Source organism: Pan paniscus, chromosome 2 (assembly GCF_029289425.2).
Source record: "Pan paniscus chromosome 2, NHGRI_mPanPan1-v2.0_pri, whole genome shotgun sequence".
Lineage (NCBI taxonomy): Eukaryota > Metazoa > Chordata > Mammalia > Primates > Hominidae > Pan > Pan paniscus.
Genome location: NC_085926.1, coordinates 61927179 through 61953420, shown reverse-complemented (window position 1 = coordinate 61953420; position 26242 = coordinate 61927179). Strand labels below are relative to the sequence as shown.

Below are 26242 nucleotides of genomic sequence, written 5' to 3'. Positions count from 1 at the left end.
ACATTCCAGCCTGGGCAATAGAGTGAGACTCCATCTCAAAAAAAAAAAAAAAAAAAAAAAAGGATATTAATGTCTTTGATACATTATTCCCAGAATCAAATGTAAAGAGGAAACTGGCCATTTTTGGCATGAGGAAATGTAATTACACAGAGGCAAGGTTCCCAGTTCCTAGCTCTAGAGGTCTTCTTTTCCAAGGTAGCCATCTGATTAAGTTTTTAAGCTTTCAGGACAGGTCTTTTGTCCAAAACAACATTAAATGAACAAACGGAAACCCAATTCTAAGACAAAGAGGCTTCAGAGCAAGGCTGGCTGGACACAAAGCTACCCCTTCAACTCATATTGCCAATGGGAACCTGTCAGCAAGACCAGAAGGAAAATCCTACACTTAAGAACATGATGTAATTTTGCTTCTAGGAATAAAGTTTTCCAAGTGGAAATAAAGCTAAGACTTCTAAGAAATGATTCATTCCATTTTAAGGGTGGAAGAGAACCAATTAAGTAGAAACCCAACTCATGAAAGATATCGTTATTGTGACTAGGATAGGAAGTCCCACAGATAGAGGAGTCCTAATGCAGGAAGAATTCTGATACTGAGAATCTGTCAGCTAAACAAGATAAAACATGAAGCATTTTCTCAGAATAGTTATCTCTGGTTTCTCCAGGAACAGTGGATAAGAAACAAATATACATGGCCATATAAGCATCTATAGAAAAATAAATATTACTTTCATATTGTGTAGAGATTCTTCACCAGAGCTTCCAGGATACTTAGAGAGTGCAAAAATGGGCCTGAGGAGCTAGGGAGAATGATGAAACCCTATCAGTTACATGTAAATCTATGTGTAGATAGATGCATGTGTCTTCTTTGTGAAGGGGGTCTCAAGAATTCATTAGCTTATCAAAGCAGGACAAGACTTAGAAGCTATGAAATTCTAACAGTTGAAAACCTTTCTTGGCCATGCAGCTCCTTTGATTAACATATGTTACCAGTGAAAAGTCACTCCATGTTTGAGTACAGCCATCGGCTGGAACTGTTACTGAAACACCAGGGGTTCGGTCTAGGTCTGGCTGCTCGCTGCACAGAAAGCCAATCACTGAGATCACAAGCATTGCCAAGGAAGGCTTTAATCGGGTGCTGCAGTCGAGAGAAGAGATGGGAGCTCAGTCTCAAATCCAGCTCCCCAACTGACTAAAACTAGAGATTTATATAGCAAGGAAGAAATGTAACAATGTGTAAGAAAACAAGAACTAAGGAGGGGCAAGGAGGTATTTGGTGCAATGGTCTGGTGAACTTCAGCCCTTTGATACTTTTTTGAGAGGCCTGAAGGTAATTTCCTGAGGAAGGAACTCAAATAAAACATAAGTGTGAAGTTTTAAGAGCGGAAGGGTCAATTTCTATGTTTATCCAAAGCAACTGTCTATAGGACTATTGGGCAGGTTTCAGAACCACATCCATTTTGTTCTTCCACACACTTCTAAGGCTTATCACATGGGAGACCTACCAAGAAACAAACATGTTCATCACAACAAAAGAATATTCACACAACAATCATGATTAAAGGAAATATATAAGGTTGGCATTGGAAGAGATGTGCTGTCCCTACTCAACATTAATAAAGGAGTTGGAAACATGCTCCCTCCCTCACCCTGGCTCTAAGCAGATACACAGCAGCATCTGACCTAGTGCACCCACACCCTTCTTCTGTCCAGCAGGATGGATCACTGAGAAGACTGACACAGCAGAAGCAAAATGTCACCATCAATCCTAACAAAATTAACAGTGACTCATACCACCACAGCCTCTTTTTCAACAGCCAGTGAGAGCAAAAAAAACTTAAAACTTTGCTACCAAGAGAAGGTTCTGAGAGAGACTCCTCTTCATGTTGCCAACTTTTCTATTTTCTTAAGGGTGAAAATGAAGTCAACCCAGTTTCGTACAAAATGTCACCTTTCAAAAATGGGAACAGACAGTGAAAAGAAACTGTGTCAAATGAAACACATGATGAACATCATCAACCAGTAGTGAGTCTACTCAAACCATGATGCCTGTGGCTTCTGTGTTTCTCCAGTTAAACAAAGGTGAGAAACAAGGATGGATACCCACCTGCCATACTATGGATAAAGGGTTTCCAGAGAGAGGAAGTTAGGTACTGTACAGGTGTGATTTGCAAAATGACTGAGGGTAAGGGCATAGCATCTGATTAACATAAAGACCGAAGCACAGCTACACGTTGAGATCTTGACTTTCTCTCACCTCAACAGGAAACCTCCTGCCATTGATGCTGTGTTCAGAGCCCGCTGAGCCATTGCTGTGGCCCCAGTGAAATTCCACCTTCTCAGCTTTGAATCTGCCAGGTAGACCAGCTCCACTGACAAAATAGTCGTCTTTCAGAAGGATGGCGACTGTGTGAAACAAATGAGAAGAGAGGAAAACAAAGTGAGTTTCAAAACCAAATGGAGTTTTTCTGTTACTTCTAATAAAGTTCACCATTACCATGATATGAATTATGTCCTCATGTACCTATGAAAAAATATGTTGAACACACCCGCCTGAATAAATTAGTTCATTCTAGCTGCAGAATGCTCTCAGAGCACCAGTTGGCCCTAAATCATGATACTTTCCAGAGAATGATCTCAGAATTACTTATCCATTTAACAGATTTTTTTAAAAAAATGGAAACAATGAGAGAAAAAGTCGCTCTGAATCAGTGTCTCCTAAAACTGCTTGATGGTCAAAATCATCTAGAGAGCAAGATTTTTCTTTTTAAGCACTGATTCATGGGGCTACCCCAAGATTCAAGGTCTGGAACAAGAGAGGAAATATATATGATCAGCCAGATGCAATAGGCATGTTTCTTTGGTCAGAAAATGTAGGCAAGATATCAGGAAATAAAAATTTGTGGGTGCTTCCAATATCAAGGCAACAGTAAGTGGGAAGACAGTTGGGAGTCTGTATTTAATAACAGTACCCAGGAAAGTGTAATGCAAAAATCTACTCTTGAAGTCACTCAAATACTGGCAGCTAACTAGTTTTCTTGACTGTTTCTTTTAGTTTCAAGCAAAAAATATTTTCCCTTAACCCATCCAAAGAACACCTGAAAGCATCCGCAACATAGGGAACCTCAATTAAATTCCAACCCTAAATTTCAAAAATATACTGCTCTTTCTTGAAATACAGGAAGGAGAAATTGAGAATAACTTGGATTTACACTGACAAAAAATATTTTTCCAAAAGGAATATAATGTCTAAATGCATAAAAAACAAATTCTATTCAAGAGATATATTCCCTTTTTTTGTTTCTCTAGAAGTGGATTCATTCATTCATTCATTCAATAAATACTTATTGGCTGCTAAACACATGTAAGGTGCCAAACAATATACCGAATGGTTTGTGATCAAAAGCCAAGCTTGTGTAAGCCATGGGAAAGTACTTATCCTCATTGTCTCCTTTTCCTAAAGAGATCCTAGTTAGAGCTTTAGCGAGAAATCCTGCATGAAAATTAGGTCTCCATAAAAGATAGGGACTAGGCTAATGACCCATTTCTAGAATACTGCAATTAGTTTCAGTACTTCTCTATATAAAGGAAGCATTAAAAGCAAGTGAAGGAAACTTCTCATATAAATCCCTTTTTATTGCATTCAAAAGGCAGTTTTTCTCCAACTTCTGAAAAAATATACAAGGAATGCTCAATTAGTAGAACAGCAAATTAAAGGATAAAATGAAGTAAAAGCAAGTGTTTCTTGTGCCAATTAAACATGCTACAGCACTGTGCCACCTTCACTCTGTGTTGGGCATGTTTTAGAACAGGGGTCATAAACCTTTCCTGTAAAGGGCCAGTTGGTAAATATTTTAGGCTTTGCAGGCCAATTGGTCTCTACTGTAACTACTCAATCTTGTCTTTATAGCACAGAAGCAGCCAAAGATAATACTTAAATGAATGGGTGAGGCTATGATCCAATAAACCTTTATTTAACCACACTGATATTTAAATTTGACAAAATTTTCAATGTGTCATGAAATATTACCGACTTTTAATTTTCAAATCATTTAAAAATGTAAAAATGAGAAACTTATCATTGTGTGACCCCTAAAATATAATATCTTAGAAGATAATATCTAAAATCTTATATAAAATATATATACAGATATTATAAAATATCTTCTAAAATATTATATTATACCAACCACATACCTTTAGTTCTGATGTCAAAACATCTAGGCATTAGCTCAGTAGTGTTTCAAACACTGTTGATTCTTCTCAGCCAGTTATAAGTTCCATACATAACATTTTGCATCCACAGGACGAAGGCAAAACGTTTTGATTGCATCTGTTACAATACACCCAGGGAATCAGCAGCATCTTATAAATATTTGATTTTGTCTAAATCATTTGTATCTCTGTCAGGGGTCATTTTACTTGTTTTATATGAATAATTAAAAGCATAATTAGGGAACTGTACAATCTGAAACATTAATCTCATTTTTCATGTTACAGTGTTTCTCACCAGAGCACACAGCATGTTACATGTCCACCCACCCCTTCCAAAAATGTCTTATATTTTTGTTTACACACAAAACTGGAATGAGAGAACTTCCCCAGCTAGCACATTTTCTGATGACCAGTGATAACATTGCACTGTTTGAAACAGAATATACCGAAGGCAGTCACTGCAGAGCACAAGATGTCATGCATATGAGCTCAAGACATGTTGGAATTCCATTCTGCCACTTAACAGTGGCGTGACCTCAGGAAGGTTACCCAACTTCTCTGTGCCTCAGTTTCTACCACTGTTCAAATGGTGATAATTACTGCAGTGCCTACCTGGCTGGGCTATTTTGACACCTGGAGAAAAATCACACTGGGAAAGCAGATGATCCAGGGCCAGGAAGCCAGCAAACACATATTCAGTGGTGGTTATTTTCAAACTCATTTCTAGAATCAAGGATGGAGCTCCTGGACAGCACGGAAGACTGGCCACACAGGTGTAACTCTCTGTTTTCAGAGAAAGTTATACTTTAAAGCAACACTTTCTCACACAATAACAAGTGTCATTAGGCAGGGACAATAGGAAGAGCAGGGGTGGCTCAAATACTATTTGGGAGGAGATCTTTTATTTTACTTTTTTTGAGATGGCATCTACCTCTGTCCGTTCTGAAGAGCAGGCAAGTGAGAAGGCTTCTCAAGAAAATGTTCAAAACCTAAAGCAATATGTAAAAATTTGCATGCCAAAAAGGATGTGACACTGGTCTCCTTTTTCTCTGGATGCTTCTCTCTCTGGATGTCTTTTCCCACATGTCTTCCGCTTTTCTGTTGCCTAGGTCTGCACCGTTCTTTCTACATTCTAAGTTCTCTGTAATCTGGCACCGAAGTCTGCCCTGGGTAGGAATATACAGGCAGAAACAGCAATAAGATACCATTTGGAGTCTATCAAATTGGTAAGGACTTTTTTTTTTTTTTTTGGAGACAGAGTCTCGCTCTGTTGCCCAGGCTGGAGCGCAATGATGTGATCACCGCTCACTGCAACCTCAGCCTCCTGGGTTCAAGTGATTCTCCTGCCTCAGTGTCCTGAGTAGCCATGCTCAAATAATTTTTGTATTTTTAGTAGAGACAGGGTTTCACCATGTTAGCCAGGCTGGTCTCGAACTCCTGACCTCAAGAGATTCACCCACCTTGGCCTCCCAAAGTGCCGAGATTACACAGGTGTGAGTCACTGTGCCCAGCCTGGGCCTGGGGGGGAGATCTTAAGTATTGAGTAGATGCTTTTAGTTCACTAAAACAGAATAAAAAAGATACTGCCTTTTCTGAATTATTTCTATCTTTTTGATCATATCAAAGAAAAGAAAATCATAGTTGGGTGCTAATATAACCCACATAGTTCCCTGATACTCATTCATTTGCCACTTTTACTCAAGAATAAGCATAATCCTAAAATTTAATAACATGAGCAAGGTTGATTTATTTTTGTAGATTATGGACATATTTCTAGCAGTAAGCCTCTACCAGTCAAACAGAACTGGTTTTTCCAATAATGGTGTTGATAAAGAGTTTTCTTTTAAAATCAATTCATTTAATCAAAACGAAATAAGTAAATTAGAAGAAAACGGTACTACAAAAATAATAAATACAAATAAAATTTAATCTAAAAATTAAAACAACAGCAGGAAAAGTTGAATCTGGATAAGGCACAAACTGGAAGGTGCCAAGCTAACAGCTAAAGACAGGAGAACAATGAATGGTGTTACAGACTGAATGTTTTTGTCCCTGGAAACTCACAAATTGAAACCCCAATCCCCCATGTAATGGTATGATGCGTCAGGGCCTTTGGGAGGTGATTAGGCCATGAGGGTGGAACCCTCGTGAATGAGATTAGTGCACTTAAAAAAGAGATCCCCAGGCCAGGCATGGTGGCTTGCACTTATAACCCCAGCGCTTTGGGAGGCTGAGGGGGACGGATCACCTGAGGTTAGGAGTTTGAGACCAGCCTGGCCAACATGGTGAAATCCCGTCTCTACTAAAAGTACAAAAGGTTAGCCGGGTGTGGTGGCAGGCACCTGTAATCCCAGCTACTTGGCAGGCTGAGGCAGGAAAATCACTTGAACTGAGGAGGCAGAGGCTGCGGTGACCGAGATAATGCCACTGCACTCCAGCCTAGGTGACAGAATGAGATATCATCAAAAAAAAAAAAAAAAAGAAAAGAAAAGAAAAAAAGAGGCCTCCAGCCAGCTGCCTTCCCTTCTACCACGGAATGTGAGAAGGATCATCTATGAATCAGAAAGCAGGCCCTCACCAGATACTGAATCTGCTGGTGCCTTAATCTTGGACCTCCAGCCTCCAGAACTCTGAGAAATGTTTATTGTTTAGGCCACCAGTTTATGTTATTTTGTTACAGCAGCCTGAACTAACTAGGACAGATGGGCTAAGAGCAAAGACAGGAAAGGTCTACGTAGTGAATGAAGTTTCTAGAACTATCCTTGCTGTGATTAACGTAGATTGTGATGAAATCAAAGCAGAATGATGGAGACAGTAGAAGAAGCTGGAAGCTTCGAATTCAGGGTTTCTTAACCTAGAGGCCAACAGTCCATAGCCGTGGCTACCTATGGGCTCTGGAGGTCTATACCTTCTTGATACAAGAAGTAAATTTCTGAGCATGGGGCACACGTGGAGCTTAGGAGCTGGACTCTGTAGCCAATAAGTCCAAACTTGAATCCTAGTTCTGCCACTGTCCACTTACGAGAAAGTTAATGCACTTCTTGGTGCCTTCGTTCCTATTCTGTAAAATTGGAATAAGATAGCAGCTACTACACAGGTTTGTTAAGGGGTTCACAAGGGCTGATATACGACGAATGCTCACAGCAGCAATTCATACACATCATAGAATAGCACTGGTGTTATGCAACCTTTAGGAAGGTTATTATCCTAGGGAAGGATCCACAGATTTCACCAGATTCTCCCTATGTTTGGGGCTCCCCATGATGTAAAGACGCTCCAGGCTATGCAAAGGGCCAGGGCAAAGCGTGGGTCAGGTCACATCTTAAATAAGGAATTAGTTTTCTCCTGAACTGGAAGTGTTGACCAAGTACCTGGCATTCATAGCATTCTTTGCAGGACATCCCCCAACTGTTTATAAATTAAATTCAACATGTGTGTATAACACAGGCTAAAGCAAATGTTCACACCAAAATCTGAGTAAACAGCAGCAGGTGCTAAAAAGTAAAGAAAAATGGATGAGAGGAAAACTAGCAGCTTACTGTCATATCCTCCTACCCTGATGCACCGTTGCCAAGAGTATAAGGTAGAAAAAAAGGCCTACCATTATTGGACCCTAATGATGGGATCCCCAGACCACGTTCCACAATACTTGTGACATCAGAGGGTTGCCCTGGGACTCCTGGTAAAAGGGAAACGCTGTTGTCTGAAAGTCAGAATGCATTGGCTCTAGTTCCAGCCTTCCACTAATTTCCCTGTAGACATTGACATTTATGTTTTTCAAACACTCAACAAATATTTACTGAGTAATCACTGGCAGAAAAAGGTGGGTAAATCAGACACAACTCTTGCCCTTATGGAACTTACGGCCGATGGGAAAGACAGGTCCCAAGAACTAAACAGACAACAGAAGCAAACCTGCTACTGGGACAAGGGGTAGCACCTGAGCATCGAACCCCAGATGAGAGAAGGGGAGGGTGTCATGGTCTGAGCTGAGAGTTAAAGGAGCTACCCCGGGGAAGTGCCAACAAGATGGGAGAACATCAAGAAAGAATCAATGGCCCTGTGGTAGTGGTAATGAGTAAGAGAAAGCCAAGGTGACAGGTACCCAGAGAGCAGGATGGGACACGAGGACAGAGCATGAGGCACGGACAGTGAGCAGTCTGTGTTTGTCCCAAGTGAAATGGGAAGTCCTTGATATGCTTGAGAGAGAGAACAACAAAGAGGCAGAGACAGACAGGCAAGATCAGATTAGGGAACTAAGTAGATTACTCTGGCTACTCTGTGGAGAAGGCCTGGGAGGAAAGCAATGCTGGTCAGTAGAAATAAGTGAGGAGCTGATAGCAGTAATCCAGTAAAGAGTCACTGGACGTGCTGAGTAAGAGCAACCTCAGATATCCAAGAGATGACAAACTGCAGGATTATCCTGGGTCTCAGTTAACTCACTGCTAAACTGAGTGAGATGAACAAGGTAGATTAGTTAACACTTTTAACCATATAAGACATGAAAGATGGAGGGGTCTAGCAGAGAATGCTGTACCCTAAAACAGAAAAGGTTCTTCAAAAAATGGCCTGTAACATTCAGGGTAATTGGTTAATTAGGCTTCTGTCTACACAAAAACTAGTTCCTACTACTGAACTTGGGGACTGAGGCTGTGGGGATAACAAAGAAAATGGAGCTTAGCAGACAGGAAACACAGCTTGCAGAGTACCTAGCCAAAGAGTGACCCAGTGAAATAGCTCCAAGCTCAATTCCAGGGTTCAGGCAAAGCTGGATAGTATTAGAATGAAAGAACCAAAGAATGTGGGCCTTTGAAACAGGAAAATGTATAAAGTAGAGCAAAAGCACACTTAGCATTCCCCAAATAAAGAATGGATTTTAAAAATTAAACTTACATTTTCTTTCTTTGGGCAACCTTAAGCTAACCAGAGATGCCCCAGGGTACTACAAAGACACTGTTTATATTAGACACACCCAACATAAACAATGCCAAGGGCCCAGATGTTTCCAAATGTCTGTCTACTTGGCTGATGTTCTGCTCTTAATCAGAAGCTTGGCAGTCTCTTTGTAGGTGAAATGACCTATTCATCAGTGCCATAAACAAAACTCAGAGTAAAAAAGCAACTGTTGATCAAGGAATGATGACTCCACAATGGTCTACCATCATCGTCCCATATTTACACCTATTAAGGATCATTACATTGAGGAGGCTACTGGAAGCGTTATAATTCAAAATAAAAGTAATGATTGGTACCAGGTGAGTTTGAAACCCTCTCAAAAATACATTTGGGGAACCATTCATGTATTTCACTTTTCCAGGCCCTCCCCATCCAATATTATCAGGGATAAGAGAGGTTTTATTGAAATAAGAACACATTTAGGTTATTATTGTCAATATCAAAATCTACTCCACAGATACAACAAATAAAAACATTTTTTAAACTTCAGTTCTCTTCTATGGCCAGCTCTAAGGAAAGAAGACAGGAAGAAGGGAGAGAAGGGGGCCAATGCTAGGAGCAGGGAGTGAAAACAGGCAGAATCAGGCAGAGAGACAGAGACATGCCCCAGTGGAGGCAAATGCAAGAAGACACAGGAGAAAATGTGGGAGAGAATGAAACAACAAAAAATGTAAAGGCTCGTGGAGAGATCCGTAGAGAAAGACACATCGAGTCCAACAGAATACAAAGAATAGGCAGAGGTTGCAGTGAGCAGAGATTGCACCACGGCACTCCAGCTTGGAGACAGAGTGAGACTCTATCAAAAAAAGAAAAAGAAAAACAAGGAGGGAGGGAGGGAGGGAAGGAAGGAAGGGAGGGAGGGCGGGCGGGCGGGCGGGCAGGCAGGCGGAAAGCCTAGACTATCAGAAACATATGAAGACACACACATACACAATACCTACACACCCCCATACCCACACACCCACGCCCCCCTCACACACACACAAACACACTTTTCCTAGAAACTTCCTAACCAATCTCTTGATTAAAGGCATCCGTGTTACACTTGAGCAACCATGCCACTGTTGGATCACATCTTGCATGAGGGCTAGGCACAAAAGTCCATCAGTTTTGGAGGGAAATCAGACATCATGAAGATTGCTATCGAAAACCTTGTAATGAGCCAGGCGCAGTGGCTCATGCCTGTAATCCCAGCACTTTGGGTGGCCGAGGTGGGGCAGATTGCTTGAGGCCGGGAGTTTGAGACCAGCCTGGCCAACATGGAGAAACCCTGTTTCTACTAAAAATACAAAAATGAATTTGGCTTGGTGGCATGCACCTGTAATTCCAGCTACTTGGGAGGCTGGGACATAAGAATCACTTGAACCTAGGAGACGGAGGTTGCAGTGAACCAAGATGGTGACATTGCATTCCAGCCTGGGCAACATAGCAAGACTCTGTCTCAAAAAAAAAAAAAAAGAAAGAAAAGAAAAAAGAAAAAAAAAACCTGTAAGGTACCCATCTAAAGTGGTAGCCTGGTGCTGACTCTCAGTAAGGCTCACACATCCTTGTCTCCACTGACCTTGGAAGAGACAAGTGGCTCTTCAGGGCTGCGAGAGGCAGCAGTCAACAGGGCAAAGAGTATCTTTCAATTCCAGATACTTGCTTGACCTTGGGGAGGGGTAGTTACCCCTGGCCTGTGTCTGAGCAGAGCAGCAGAGCTACATCCTCCTCCAATACTTAGCTTGGGTCACAAGCTCAGTCAGGGAAATAGCATGTGGAAATGACCAAGGTTGTTAAGATTTTATTTTTCTCTTTTTACCAGCTTGCAATTAGTTTGTTCATTATTTAGCTTGCCTGTGTGTGCTCTTAAGTTGCTACTCTACTGAAAACTTCTAAGAGCCAGGTAAAGTAAACTCAATGCAACAGTGTCCTACTACTTGCCTTACTTTTATGGGTTCAGTAACATACTAGAAAATGACTCTTGACTTCCCCATCTATACATAGTTTCCCTCCCGTTGATTCTTGTGTGAATTGAATAACCATATTTTGAATCCACCTGTATCACAGGCACTATGGCATATGCAGACAAATAGGGAAGAATGTAGGCAAAGAAAAAATATAATAAACCAATACAATGTGAGAAGATGAAAGTAGCATGCCTTGTGGTAAACACATTTACTATTTGTCCTCAGTGTGGGATATAAGAAAAAGTAGTTTAAAAAAATAAAATAAAAACCCTCCCAATAGTTAAAATTCATAGAAGGCCACGTCTTATTAACATACATCAGAAGCACCATCTAAGTATTAAATTCTGATCATTTTGCTGGAAGCTAATGCTAGGAACAGCAAGATTGCCTTGAAATGTTCTTGATGAATGCATTACCTTTTCATTCTACAAAAATGAAAGAAAGGGAAATAACTTTAGATGAAATCAAATGGGAACTGGCACAATAGATAGTTACGGCTCCTCAGGAAGAAATAGAGAGATGCTATCTGTCTTGTGAAGATATTTTAGACAACTTTCGAGAAGTGGGCTAGGTACAACCAAGTTGCTCTATTGATTATGCTGGATAGGATATATAGCACTCTCAGGGGGTTAAGACAGATCTGAACATTTAAGCTGTTTTATGGGAGAGTTACTGTCTGTATGTAATAGGCCGCTTTAAATATTAACTTTCTATATTCATATTTTAATATACAAAAGACAGAGTCTATTTTACAGATAAGTGACCTGTAAATTTCCATCAGAAAAAAATAAATACTCCCTCTTGAATTTATTTCCTGGAATATAAAGTTCCACAAAATACTCTAAAATACTTTTAGGTATGCAAGATAGATATAAAATGGATGGCACAAAGACAGACCATGTGGCTTATGATACATGAATTTTTTAAAATTAAACTTTTAATTTTTCTCAGAATAGCAGATTCACATGCAGTTGTAAGAAATAATGCACAGATACCATGAGCCCTTTAACCCATTTCTCTTAATTGTACCATCTTTCAAAACTAGTACAGTGGGCCGGGCACGGAGGCTCATGCGTGTAATCCCAGCACTTTGGGAGGCAGAAGTGGGCGGATCACCTGAGGTTGGGAGTTTGAGACCAGCCTGACCAACATGGAGAAACCCGTCTCTACTAAAAATATAAAAAATTAGCCAGGTGTGGTGGCGCATGCCTGTAATCCCAGCTACTCAGGAGGCTGAGGCAGGAGAATTGCTTAAACCCGGGAGGCAGAGGTTGCGGTGAGCTGAGATCACACCATTGCACTCCAGTCTGGGCAACAAGATCAAAACTCCATCTCAAAAAAATAAATAAATAAACCAAACAAACAACAACAAAAAAAAACTATAGTACAGTGATAGGTGGTTTCTTAAAAAAAAAAAAAAGAATTAGGTTACCTATCAATATTATTCAATGTGGAAATTATCAACCCCACCCTAATTTAGCCTGCACTAATATGCACTGTTCAGTTGAATTTATATGATCCAGACAAAACAGAGCAAATACTCATTTCTCCAAAATTCTAAAAAATTTATGAACTAATGTGGCGTGTTAAGATCTACAGAATAGCCAAGCATGGTGGCTCATGCCTGTAATCCTAGCATTTTGGGAGGCTGAGGCAGGCAGATCACTTGAAGCCAGGAGCTCAAGACCAGCCTGGCCAACGTGGCAAAACCTTGTCTCTACTAAAAATACAAAAATTAGCCGGGCATGGCCGGGCACGGTGGCTCACGCCTGTAATCCCAGCACTTTGGGAGGCTGAGACGGGCAGATCACTTGAAGTCAGGAGTTCCAGAGCAGTCTGGCCAGTGTGGTGAAATCCCGTCTCTACTAAAAATACAGAAATTAGCCAGGGGTGGTGGCGCGCACTCCTGTATTCCCAGCTACTCGGGTTGCTGAGGTGGGAGAATTGCTTCAACCCGGGAGGCGGAGGTTGCAGTGAGCCGAGATTGCACCATTGCACTGCGGCCTGGGTGACAAGAGCAAGACTCCGCCTCAAAAAAAAAAAATTAGCCAGGCATGGAGGTGGCGGTCTGTAATCCCAGTTACTCAGGCCGATGAGGCACGAAAACTGCTTGAACCCGGGAGGCAGAGGTTGCAATGAGCTGAGATCATGCCACTGAACTCCAGCCCGGGCAACAGAGTGAGACCGTCTCAGAAAAAAAGACCTACCAAATGAAGGAAGTTTCTATTAGTGTTAAAACAAAACAACACAAGTTGATTTCTGCACCCAAGTTTCTAAACCACCATAAGTTAAAACTCTTTCAAGAGATTAAAAAAAAAATGCAAAAATGCACGTTCTTTGTTTCAAATTGCATATAACTGGTTGTCACTTTTTAAAAACCCTTCCTACAGAATCATCTTAGAGTATTTACGATATATTGGCCTATCTGATATTATGTAGCGAATTTTACAGTAATAAGTTGTATGAGAGTAACAAAGATTTATTTCTGCTTCTCAGAACACTGTGCTTCTGAAATTTCTGAGACTGATGGCTTCATATTTGGATAGCTTTGCTCTAAAATCAAGTGCATGCACTCAGAGATATGCAACAGGTTGTGGATCACTCTAGGAAGCCAGGAGAGTGACACAGATTGATAATCAGCTTCTGGAAGACCAAGGTCATGAATCAACTTGCATCGAGTGAACCCTACATACGTCTAAAACCTGTCACTGGTGATACGAAGCTGAAAGCTGTCACTGAAACGTGTTATCTTTGCCGAAGGCTGTCAAGCGTTGCAAGTCAAGTAGAAAACCGTATCAGAGAGCCCAGTGATTGTCTTTGACAGCCTTCCAGAATGTGGTGCTGAGGTGGTACTCAGTTCCAATCTGATTGCACCCAGTGTGGCAAAGCTCTCGCCCACTACATTTAGATGGTCTGAAGAGAAATAATCTCATTGCGGTTATCCTAAGAACACCATATTTAAAACATAAAGTAGGGCAACTGATAGGTAAATTCTGAATTGTAACAATAAGCACACAATCTGTGCTGGGGTGGTAGAGAGGTGAGGATGAAAAGGTACGTACAGGCCAGGTGCAGTGGCTCATGCCTGTAATCCCAGCACTTTGGGAGGTCGAGGCGAGGAGATCACCTGAGGTCAGGAGTTCGAGACCAGTCAGGCCAACATGGCAAAATTCCATCTCTACTAAAAACACAAAAACTAGCTGGGGGTGGTGGCACATGCCTGTAATCCCAGCTACTTGGGAGGCTGAGGCAGGAGAATCGCTTGAACCTAGGAGGTGGAGGTTGCAGTGAACCAAGATCATGCCACTGCACTCCAGCCCGGGCAACAGAATGAGACTCCGTCTCAAAAATTAAAAAAATTACGTACAAATAACATTATTGGATCACCAGTTTTTTCTAAGCAGCTACTCATATAGATGAATCAAGGTACAGGAGAGGGTCACCTGCTATAACACAGGAAGCAGAATTGTTTCTGGGGGCATTATAAAAAAGGCCCAAAGCCAGGAATCACTGCGCTAAGTGAGTGGGAAGCAATTCTATGAACATGCCAGGCAAACTCAAAGCAATCAGCTATGAATAATCTCAAATGATGGTTTGGAGAAAGAAAGAAAATGGATCCCTAAAGCTGCCCATTTAGCCAGTTAGGTTATTTAAAAAAAAAAAAAAAAGGCAACTTTGTGACCTACAACATGAATAGCACCAAAGGGCTAGGAGCTAAGTCATTTTAGCCCAGCATGAGGGCTCTGACAGCCAAGGCTCCTGAAAGGGATTACTAACAGTGGTTCACAGTGACATCCTTGGTTACAAAGGGTTCACTTTAAAAAGAGAAAGAGAAAAAAAAACTTGCTTTAATGGGCCAAAGTTATAAGTAGTTAAGTAATAAGAGTGAAAAATATCTTTAGGCATCAACAGAACCCCAGGTAGCACTAAGCAGAGATGTAATATAACATCCCAGAGCTTATTTTCAGATCGTACAGTGGAGCACAGCAAGGCATTCTCTGGTACTTACAAGGACAATCTATAAACTGATATTTGCACAACAGTAATTGAGAGGGAGGCAGCTCTTCGCATTAGCAATGGTAAAAAGACGATGCTGCATATTCACAAATCCCAAAATGACAAGTGGAAGAATTGAATTGCTGGTCTGATACACAAAGGGATGAGACAGTTCATCTGTACTCGGAAGTAATAAAAAATATTAATAAAGCAAAATCTCAAGAAAGATAAGAATTCTGTTTCCATTTGCATATTTGGCACAATGTTACCTGATAGAACTTTCTGCAGTGAGAGAATGTCCTCTGTCTGGGCTGCCCAATAGGGTAGTCACTAGCCGTATGTGGCTGATAAGCACTTGAAATGTACCTAATACAACTGAGGGACCAAATTTTAATATTATTTAATTTTTAATTAAAACTTAAATGGAAATAGTCACATGTGGCTAGTAGCTACTAGATTGGGTAGCTTTCTGAAAGTCCTTCTACATACCTTACATCTGCTAACTCATTTAATCACTACTACCCTAGGTCTAGATGTATAATACTTTATTATCTATAGTTTATATTTTTTAAAAAATGAAGACACAGGGTGATTAGCCACAGAGTGATTTACTGAGTTACATAACTTGTTCTGAAACTAAGGACTGATTTAGGCTCCCTACAGCAATGTGCCCTATTTAAGGAGCAAGTCATGGTTAAGGAAAACACCAGAGACATCCAAAAATAGTTCTTGTTGCTCTGTGGACAAATAAAGAAGCCATTGTCTACCTGTTTTCCCTGTGTTTTTCATCCAGGTTTTGTTAGAAGACTCATTGTCGAAGCCATCGAGTTGCAGTTCCTGGTATTCTTCCCCAACACGCGCATACTGGTCTAAAATGTCAATAGGAGACTGGTGACGGCCCCCGCAGCTGACACTAGACGTGACCCAGTGCTCAGGACCATAGGCACCTGTTGAAAGAAGACAACACTTCAATCCTCATGGTTCAAGGGTCAGGGATGAAATGAATAAATCTTAGGAAGCTGAGCACTGCATCTCTCAACATGTCCCCAATCCAAAGAGGTGAATGTACTGAAAACTATGAATCAAAGCCATTGGCCTGATGTGACAAGAAGATTTCAGAAAAGATGTTACTTAAGTTAGTTTTGCTTCTTGATTTACAATCAAACATTTGCTAACTTTATCTTTAATCAGGTTAAGAGAGTTGTGTAGAAGGGCTGTTAGGGTTGTCCATATTTTTGACAATTTTTAAATGTTTCCTAAAATAAGCAGAGCATTTATTCACAAAAAAAGCACCTTCATCGAGTTAGCATGTTTTGCTATTGTGGGCAATATCCTAAATACAACTTTCTTCTTAGCCCATAAAAGACTGTAAACATGAAAAACGGAAAAAAAATTAAAGGCAACAGAAAACTAGATGAGAGGCATTACAAATCATGGAGGCAATAAAGGCAGGTTTTTCCTTTGGCTAATTGTGAAAGATTTTTCAGTTTGGCCCTCATTTGTACACTTGAGTGTTAAGACACTCATCTCTCCTTTTCAATCCTTCTCTCTCATAGAAAATGCAGGTATAAAGTTACCTTCAGACTGGACTCTGCGCTCATATAAATAAAGAATTTGGGGGGACATATGCCACAGAAATAAACGAAGAAAGCACAACCATAAAGCATAATTCTAATAGGTTCCAATCAGGTATAAATACAGAAAACACACTGCATTTGCCTCCCTGTCCTATTTGGAAATGAAATATTATGGGAGCAGTTTCTATTACGTTGACTACAGGCTCTTAGACTTTTCTGCATCCTACTTTTAACCTTGTTGACACAACAAAGCGGGAGTAGCCTGCTGAAACAACTTTTGCTGGAAAGATTAAGACTGAATCCTTTATTGAGAATTAGATAAGAAAAAACTTCACAATTTTTAGCAAGTAAAACACAGGCTTCCCAATGAGAAAGCTTAATGTGTGTATATACATTCATCTACAGAAATACTGGTAGATGGGTGGGGATTTTTGTGCCTCCTGTATACCTAGCCTCGTACAATGGAAGACACAAATAAATCTTGTTTAGTTTATTAGTAGGTAAGTCTAACTACTAGCCTTGTTAGTTTAGTAGTAGATAAACCTGTCTACCACTAAATAAGAGTCCACATGAGTGGCTGCCACCCAATCATTTGCCATGGCTTTCCCCATTCCCCCAAAACTGGTAACAGCTCACAGTAGATATAAATAATGGTACAAGAAAAATGGGACAATCACAGAAAGTATTTTCCATTATGGTAAGGGAGGTTTCATGGCTGCAAGAGCAATGGATATAGCTCCTTAAAAATGATGCATATTTTTGCTATCTGGAAAATACCGCAGCCTCACTCTAATGCTTCAGTCATTCTCCCTAATCCTCATCCCAAAGAGTAAGATTAAAAACAGACTATCCAAATGAACATGTTCACTGACTGGCAAAGGTCTAGCAACCTTGGGGCACTTTTAAGTCATTTAAAGGTGTCACGCTACTATCTGGAAAAAGTTCACATCACCATTTTCTTCACTGCACGATTACAACTAATTGTCATAGGCTTTTCACTCATGTATTTTTTTACCTCTTTGTCAAATTCCCTATGACTGTGATGAGTCACAAAGGGATAGTATGCATTTGCCATATATTTAGCCAAATTTTATTTTGGCCAAACTTTATTTTCATCTTGCATCTACATATTTGGAGAAAAAAGAAAAAAAAGGAGACGAACGAGACGTAAGGAATGGCTCTAATTATCCTGTCTACAGCTTAAATTTTCTTCCAGATGCCAAAAGAATCCATTGAAAAACCAAATAAAGTGACTGTTGATTTATTAGATGGCTGACCAAAATAGGAATTTTACTTAGCCACAATTGAGTTTGTAAATCCAAATTATGGAATCTAAATGTTTTAATATCATAATATCACATGTGTATGTATGCATGCCTTCTAGAAACTTACAGTACAATAAAATTACACTCAACAGAGAAAAATGATATGGGACACAGTAAAATAAATCCAAATACATATGACTCAAATAATAGATGCAAGCCATCATTTGTAAAAACAGATACCTGATAATTCTCCTACTACTACTAACAATTTAAAAAATACTCTGTGATGTCAGAAAAGTACTTGCCATTCATATTATTTCTCATAACCTTCCAGACATGGGTAAAATACAATTTATCACTCTATAAAAATATAATCTGGGTTCATACCAGTGGGACTCATTTATTCACTGGTAACAATCTGAAGCTTTAAGCCAACTACATGCTTGCTTTCACACTTCCACCCAATATACATTGAAGTGCAATTTTAATTGAAACTGATCTTCCACTTCAGATTTCAAATTAATTCTTCTTTGGAGTACTTCATGCTTCAGACACCCTTGCCTTGCAAAAACCCCTATGTCATTAGCAGAGGAAATAGAACACTTTTTCCAAGCTTGCAGATATTGATTATCTATTCTCACATCGAAGCACCATTGCCATTCCACACTGTATAAATCTCTTCAGTGTTAAGACACTTTATAAAAGACTGAGAATTATACCATTAATCATTTGCAGTTCCACAAGACTCATAGTATATTGAATGCTTTGTTTTTCACAAATTTGAATAAATAGTTTTAAGTAAAAGAAAAAAAAAAAGATACTAAATAAAGACTATGGTTAACTTAAACCTAGTTGGGAAGAGATGAACACTTAACAAGAAGCCTTCCTCTCTGAGACATGGTATTACCCATCTAAAATAAGAATAAGAAGTCACTTGCACTTTAGTTTCCTCTTACTGACTCTTTCTTAGAAGTAACAAGACATCTGTATTTTGGCAGCAAGATCCTTCTGAATGGCTCACCAACTCCAACACGTCAATCTAGTACACAAGTCCGTGTTCTCAAAAGGGAAGAGGTAAGGGCGGGGTAGAAAACACAGGGCAATTTGGGCTGCCAAAAGTAATTTCCTGTTCACCTGATGAAAGTCTTAAAGAAATGAGATTTTGATTGAGACATACTGCCAACCTCTAAGTACTAAGGGAATGTAATAGTGTTTCTCATTCAACATGTGATGACAAATATATCCTTTTTAATGAATTCAATAAACACATCTGAAACCCCTGGCTAAAAGTCTGATCTCAGGGTAAACGTCCCTTTGTGAGAGATACACAGGGGTTCTTGGTTTCCTTTGGACCCCATTATTACTATTATACAATTTACCATTTATATCTAAATGTCTGTCTTCCCCACTGGTGGTAAACTCTGAGAACTGGTTCCTTCTATATCTTGTACAACTTCATTCCAATGCCTATCACAGGGGCTCACATACAGTAAGCCCTTAAAACATATTTTTAGGTACAATTAAATGAATTGAAAGAAGAGAGAACTGAAAGAAGACATTAAAGAGTGGCAGAGTTCCACTCTTTAATATGATGATTCAATCATATTAAATATGATGATTGTCATATTAAATATGATTGTTCAATATGATCATTGTCATATTTATTTTAGTTTGAGTTTACCCATCTATCTACTGACTTCTTGCTAAGTATTCCTCACTCCCTTGGTCTCCAGAGCCAGGATGTCAACTTCAGGAGTAAATACTCCTTTTCGTTCTTCACTAATATATTAAATTCGTTTGAACTGTGACAAGGTAAAATAAGCTGCAAATATGAGATGTCCATGAAAGAATCTATGTGCAAATTTAACAAGCCCAGCAAAGGTGACTATGGCTTTTCAAAGAAAGGGTGCAGTAGAACTCTTGCTTTTGATGCCTTCTGCGAAGCATCATCATTTTTAAACTGCTCTTATTTTTTCTATGCTTTAACAGACCTCTGTAATCAAAGAAGGTCAATCAAAGAAGAAATTTAGTCTTAATGATCAATCCATCACTGTTATCAATTTAAATACAGAATCGACACTTGCTCAGTCCCAGACAGGGCTGAGAAATGGGACATAAGGAGCAGGGCTGCCCCAGTTCCCTTGGACAATTTAAGCTGCCTGTGGCTCACAGCCCCTCCTCTGTACAATGAGGTACCCAGATACCAAAGGGTGGCTGTAAGGATTATATTAGATAATCCATGTGCTTAGAGCATTATCAAACACTAAAAGTTCAATAAGTGCTGCCCACAATAATTACTGCCTTTGTTACTGGCTTGTAAATGTATAGCAGACTGTCAAGAAACTGACTAGGCAATGGATGAAACAGACATGTAGCCCACCCAACGGCTAAGGCAGGTGGGTGCAAGCATTTCATGGCATGCAAAGGGAGAGGAGGGGCCCCACCTCCCCAGGAGAGAACTTATGGTGGGGGTGACACTTGAGTGAAGTCACTTCCTGCAGTGCAGAGAAGTTTACTAGCCTGTGGTCATCTTACTCAGGCATTTCCCATTTGGGCAGAAGCCAAGAGTCAAAAGTAGAGTTCGCCCCTCTGGCAAGAAGAACTTAATCCCATCTTTGGCTAGATTTAGTGAGTAAGTTCCCAGTGGAGAGGCCTAGCAAAAGTCACCTTAGTCAAATGATGAAGGTTAACATCCCCAGTGAGACCACATGGCTATCTTGGACATCTGACAGGAAGTGGTAAGAAGGGCAAATCACCTCCGTGGTATTCTTTCCAAAAATTCACAACCCTGGTATAATCATGGGGAATACATCAGACAAACCCAAATTGGGGAACATTCTATATAATTGACAAACACTCCTCAAAAGTGTCAAGGTCATGAGAAAGACTAAAACACTGTCAGAGATCAGAGAAGATTAAGGAGACACAGACAATAAATAGAATGTGGTGCTCTAGATTGAATGGTGGAATCAAAAACAAAAATTAATGGAAAAACTCATGAGCTCTGAGTAAAGTTTGGTGCTCAGTTAATAGTAAACACACCCATGTTGGGTTCCTAGTAGGTCCTTGTCAAAAGGTCATTCTTTTGTGGCTACTCTGACAATGAAATGAAGAAATTATGGAGCAAACTTCATAGAAGCCAAGTAAAATATAAGTTGTGTTAAATAAGTTAAATTTTACTATCCAGGTTTTACGGGATTTACTGGTATGCACTTAGGCCGTGTCTATGGCATGATAGATGAGGGAGATGGGCACTGATTTATGGGTAATACTGGGATGATTGTCATATTCTTTTTGGATAAATGGAGTCTGCAAACACAAAAGACGAAGGAAACAAGAGACTACGGTAAAGAAAATAATCAAGTTCATGGGTGATATTATTTAAGCTTATATAAAAACCTTATATAAAGTTGGAGAAATTCAGTTTTTAAAGCTGTCATTAAGAAAAACATCATTAGCTTAACCTATAGCTCATTTCTGCATTAAAATAATCCACTTCTACCTCCTTAGTGTGCCATTCACAAGTCACTGTATTTTTCTCATTTTGAGTTGTTACAATTCAGTAGACTAGCATCAGGAAGACATATTTCTACAGTAGGGAGAATAAATCACACAATTGGAGATTAATTCCAACTGGTCTGTTTAAGGCAGATAGAATTCCTCACGTGAAAATAATGGCAAATACTGTAAATCTGGGCTTGAATCTGAGACTTCACTTCATACTCAGTTTCTTTAAGGCAGATTTAGCCCAAAGGACTTGGTTGACACATGTAAATTTTAAATCAATGTTAGTTAATTCTATTCAAACAAATATCATATAAAAATATGAGAGAAACACCTTAATGTTGCCCTACCATCAGCCCCAGCAATACTACTTGAAAAGTCCAAATAAGGACAAATAAAACTGGTCAACAACAAGAATTTTCTACAGTTTAAGCAAACTGTCTCACTTCAGTATAGTTCTCTGTTAATAACTGACCTAAGATAAAAGTTGTATGAGCACAGAAATCATACTTTTGTCTAAAAGCAAGGAATTTCACATACCTATATATGATTCATGTTCCAAACAGTGGTTTCTTTAAATACATAAGAGGTTCTTTGCTGAAAATAAGCATGTACCTTGAATTTATTTTACCACAATAGATCCAAATAATGGTTCCTATTCACTAATGAAAAGCCATTAAAAATAATGAATTCTGTCTAAATCTAATTAAAAACAAAACTAATATACATGTTATGTGCTGTTTCTAGTCAAATATGCTTATTAATGCCTCTCTCAATAAACTTATATTACAAATATTACCTGAATCCAGGCTTATTACTCTGCATTTTGTTGTCTACTTTTAACCAATAGCAACAATCCAAAAATATGTGTATCATTTTTTACCTATCATAATTAATGCTTTTTATCCGAAATCGAATACACACGTTTAAATTATTCCATGTTTTAATTAAAATCTTTATGGGATTCTGATTACAATTCTTTTGCATTCTCCAGTACTAATAGCTTAATTACTTCTTGTGCATTTATTGTTTGTGTGTACACGAAAAATGGAAAAAGTCTTAAAAGGCATGCATATTACTGCTTGCCACTATTTTTACTTTATTCATATTCAATTATAAAGCTGGTCAACTTTGTTGATAGAAATATTCTAAATTTTAAGCCAGTTAAGAAAATATAAAGTTACCTTGCAAATAATGAAATACACATTTTTTGGTTTTAAATTTAAGGTGTAAAAACTGCAGTACTCCATTTCATATCAATGGTGTGCTTAAAGAAAACTATCAACAACTAACCATAATACCAGAAGTAATATCAGACAATAACACCAGAAACAGAAACTACTTTGTTCATTTTTTAATACCATTGTCTGTCTAATTTCCCAGGGTGTCTATTTTAGGACTGGATGTTAAAACTATTTCAGGTAAAATTTCATTCAGTATCAATGCCTAAACTGGAGGTCCCAGACTCTAATCCTGATGGTAAAAGCTTCTCTGGAGCCTGTTTTACTGTTCTGGAAAAGGAGGGTATTAAAAAGAGTAAAGATGGCAATAATGGCTACCTTTTAGTTCTGAGCCACAGACCTCTAGGCTGAGTAAAGGCTCAAAAGGAGTTGACTGATTAGTGATGCCCGCATGGGTGTATAATATGACATTATTAGAGTGCAAACCATGAATATGCATGCCATCCACACACTGCAAGATTCTGAAGGTCCTTTAAAGACTTAAAAGTCTTTGACCTATGCATGTTTAGGTGTATCTGGGATTTAAAAGTTATATCTTTCAAGTTGAATCCACCCCACATCCAAACATTCATTAAAAATTTCTACCAATAATTGGGATCATTTATTCACCCCAAACCTAACCAGTCTGACTTAAAGTTGTACCAACTTTATTCCTGCTTCTCATAGATACAACAGGAAACTGGCTTCGACAAGTATCTGAGATACTAACAAAGTTATCACAATTCTTACTAGTCAATGCCAAACATCTTAAGTGTTTATAAAATGGAGATGAGTTAGTTCCAGACCTGAAGTTTTCAACCTTAAAGTTAGGTACACCCTCAAACGGTCAACATTTTGACTAATATGTTCTTTTAGAATCCTGACTTTCCATCGAGACATAATAGAAACAATCATCCAAGGATTAAAAAGGTCACATAACAGAGTACGAAGAGCACTGGGCAAGGTGACTGGCAACTTGAGTTCTAGTTCAAGGATAACAAGTAAGATTTAACTTGCATGTTGGCTCCAAATAACTCACAAATTGTATGACTAGTTATTCATAAAGACAAGATTAATGAGCAATACCTTTCTAGGGGGACAGCCATGTCACATATTTGCTCTTTCCATTCCAGTTTCATCTCTGGAGAGTGGACATGAATATGGCAGTGGTGATGTTTTATAAGAATTCAATTTTGTTACATGTAAATTACAGGGTTACATTAGATCACCTCTAAAGCTCCTAAGAGTTCTAAATTCAATTGGAGCACGTCCTGTAATACCTGGGAGAATCAAATAGACACAAAATATTTGCTGATAGTCCAGCCGACCTCCAAACCCCACCAAGTACCTTACTAAAAGTAACCACAAGGATGTGATAAGGGTTTAATAAATGATTTACACCAACAGCATGTCCAACAGTACTTGGCACATACCAAGTACTCACTAAACATGATTATCCATACTTTCCTCTAGGAACATACATCCAGATACTAATACCTAAATGGCATGACCCTGACCCATCTTCAGAAACGGCACTTGACTAATATATGGCAATTAGTGGAATCTCATCCTCCTTGACAAGAGATTGAATCAGCAAAGGGTGTTAACCCCGGCCTAAGCCAATTAGTGCCTGGAAGATTTCTCAGTTCAGAGGGTGATATGGTTTGGCTATGTCCCCATCCAAATGTCATCTTAAATTGTAGTTCCCATAATCTCCATGTGTCATGGAAGCGACCAGGTGGAGGAAAGTGAGTCATATGGGCAGTTTCCCCCATCCTGTTCCAGTGATACTGACTGAGTTCTAACGAGATCTGACGGTTTTATAAGGGGTCTCCCCCTGTGCTGGGCACTCAATCTCTGTCCTGGCACCCAGTGAAGAGGTGCCTTCTGCCATGATTTTAAGTTCCCCGAGGCCTCCCCAGCCATGTGGAACTATGAGTCAATTGAACCTCTTTTCTTTATAAATTACCCAGTCTCAAGTATTTCTTCATAGCAGCATGAGAACGGACTAATACAGAGGGACTGGTTTAGGTTGGTACTATTCACAAGGCAAGGCCCAAAATTTTGTTCAGAGCCTGTGGGGGAGAAGAGGCCCCCCTCCCTTGAATGTGAATGAAGAAGGAAGGGAGCAGAATGACCTGCAATCAGGAGGGAAGCAGCTGAAGGCCAAAGCTGAAAAGTAAAAAGACAGTAACAAGAGAAAGGGAGGGAAATAGAGAGGAAGATCTGATCAAACCATGTCTGAATTTAAATTTTATCTCTAGACTTTTCAGTTTTAACTGCCTTTGTATTTTAACCCTTCTGAGTAGGCTTTGTGCTATTTGTAACTAATAAATATAGGATATAATCAAAATGGTGGTTTAAGAAGACCAACATTTAAATTATTCGATGTTTTCACTAAGACGAAAATGTCAAATTATAAAGATAAAAATCAGGAATGCATTCTGGATGGAATATATAAAAATAACAACCCTAAATTCCCTCCTCCTTCTCCCTCTTTCTTCCTATCTTCTTTCCCTATAAGAGAAGGACGAACTTGGCTAAGGTTTTAAAGATCTCATTTAGACAAAAAAAGAAGAAACAAGCTCTGAAGTCCATTGCTGTAAATTTTTACTGTTAACACAGCAGTCATGGGAAAAAAATCCATGAAACACTTAACGGGAACAGCTGCCTCTTGCCGAAGTCTTCTGCCTCAGAGACATGCCACCGCTCAAGTTATCATGTGGGAAAGACTTGCTGAGGTGAGCACGCATTATTCTGAAAAGTCAGAGATGCAACCCAGAGAGCAAAACAAAACTGGCAGGTAAGGTCTGGTTTAAACATGGCCAGGATTTCCTTTCTTTGTATGGAAGGGCTTTTTCACACCATTACTCAGTATCACGCTCCACAAGGTTTTGTTTAATATTTAAAAAGATGCTCAAGCTCATGAGAAATTTCAATCACAAGTAGGAAAAGGGAAAAATTCTCAGAGACAGAATTTGGGAGTTTGGTGTTTAGGAGGGCTGAGGGTCTGTATACCAACCCACTGACATAAAGGCTGAGAGGAAAAAAAAAAAGAAATTAAAAACAGTTTTACAAGGCACTCACTCAACAGCACAGGGGCCTGGTGTGGATGGGATGTGGGACTAGGAAACACTTCAGAGGGTGCAGACAGGATGATTAACTCACTTCCTGTGACAACCATAAAAGGAGGAATGTTTGCTCCAAAATATATTAACTATTAAATGCTATCTGGGGAAATGTCTAGACATAAAGCACCATATTTATGAGGTAAAGCCAAAACAACATGATGAATTCTGTGTCCCACTGTCACACTGTGAATACTTGATTTTAACTTGCACTTCTATTTCAATAAATTCATAGTGTAAGTAACTTCCAGTAAATGAGACCTAGGAAAAAAATTAGAGGGATTTTAGCAGAAATACTAGTCATAAAAATCACCTAATCAGAGAGGCCTTCTGACCTAACTATCTAAAATAGCAACCTTAGCCACTCTCTATTTTGTTAGCTTTGTTAATTTCTCTTCCTAGTACAAGGCCCATGAGAAAATGAGCCTCATGATG

The 26242-nt window shown here is 39.3% G+C and overlaps 1 protein-coding gene across 2 annotated transcripts in view; it reads right to left on the bottom strand.

Annotated features, from left to right (window-relative positions):
- PTPRG (protein tyrosine phosphatase receptor type G) overlaps window positions 1-26242 on the bottom strand; it is a 733855-nt gene that overhangs the window by 288319 nt on the left and 419294 nt on the right. For both annotated transcript variants that reach the window (XM_003811607.6, XM_003811608.6), the window contains exons 3-4: window positions 15881-16060; window positions 2255-2403 (exon numbers count right to left, since the gene is read on the bottom strand). In XM_003811607.6, the coding sequence (XP_003811655.1) occupies window positions 2255-2403; window positions 15881-16060 (329 nt within the window). The remainder of the gene's footprint in view (window positions 1-2254; window positions 2404-15880; window positions 16061-26242) is intronic.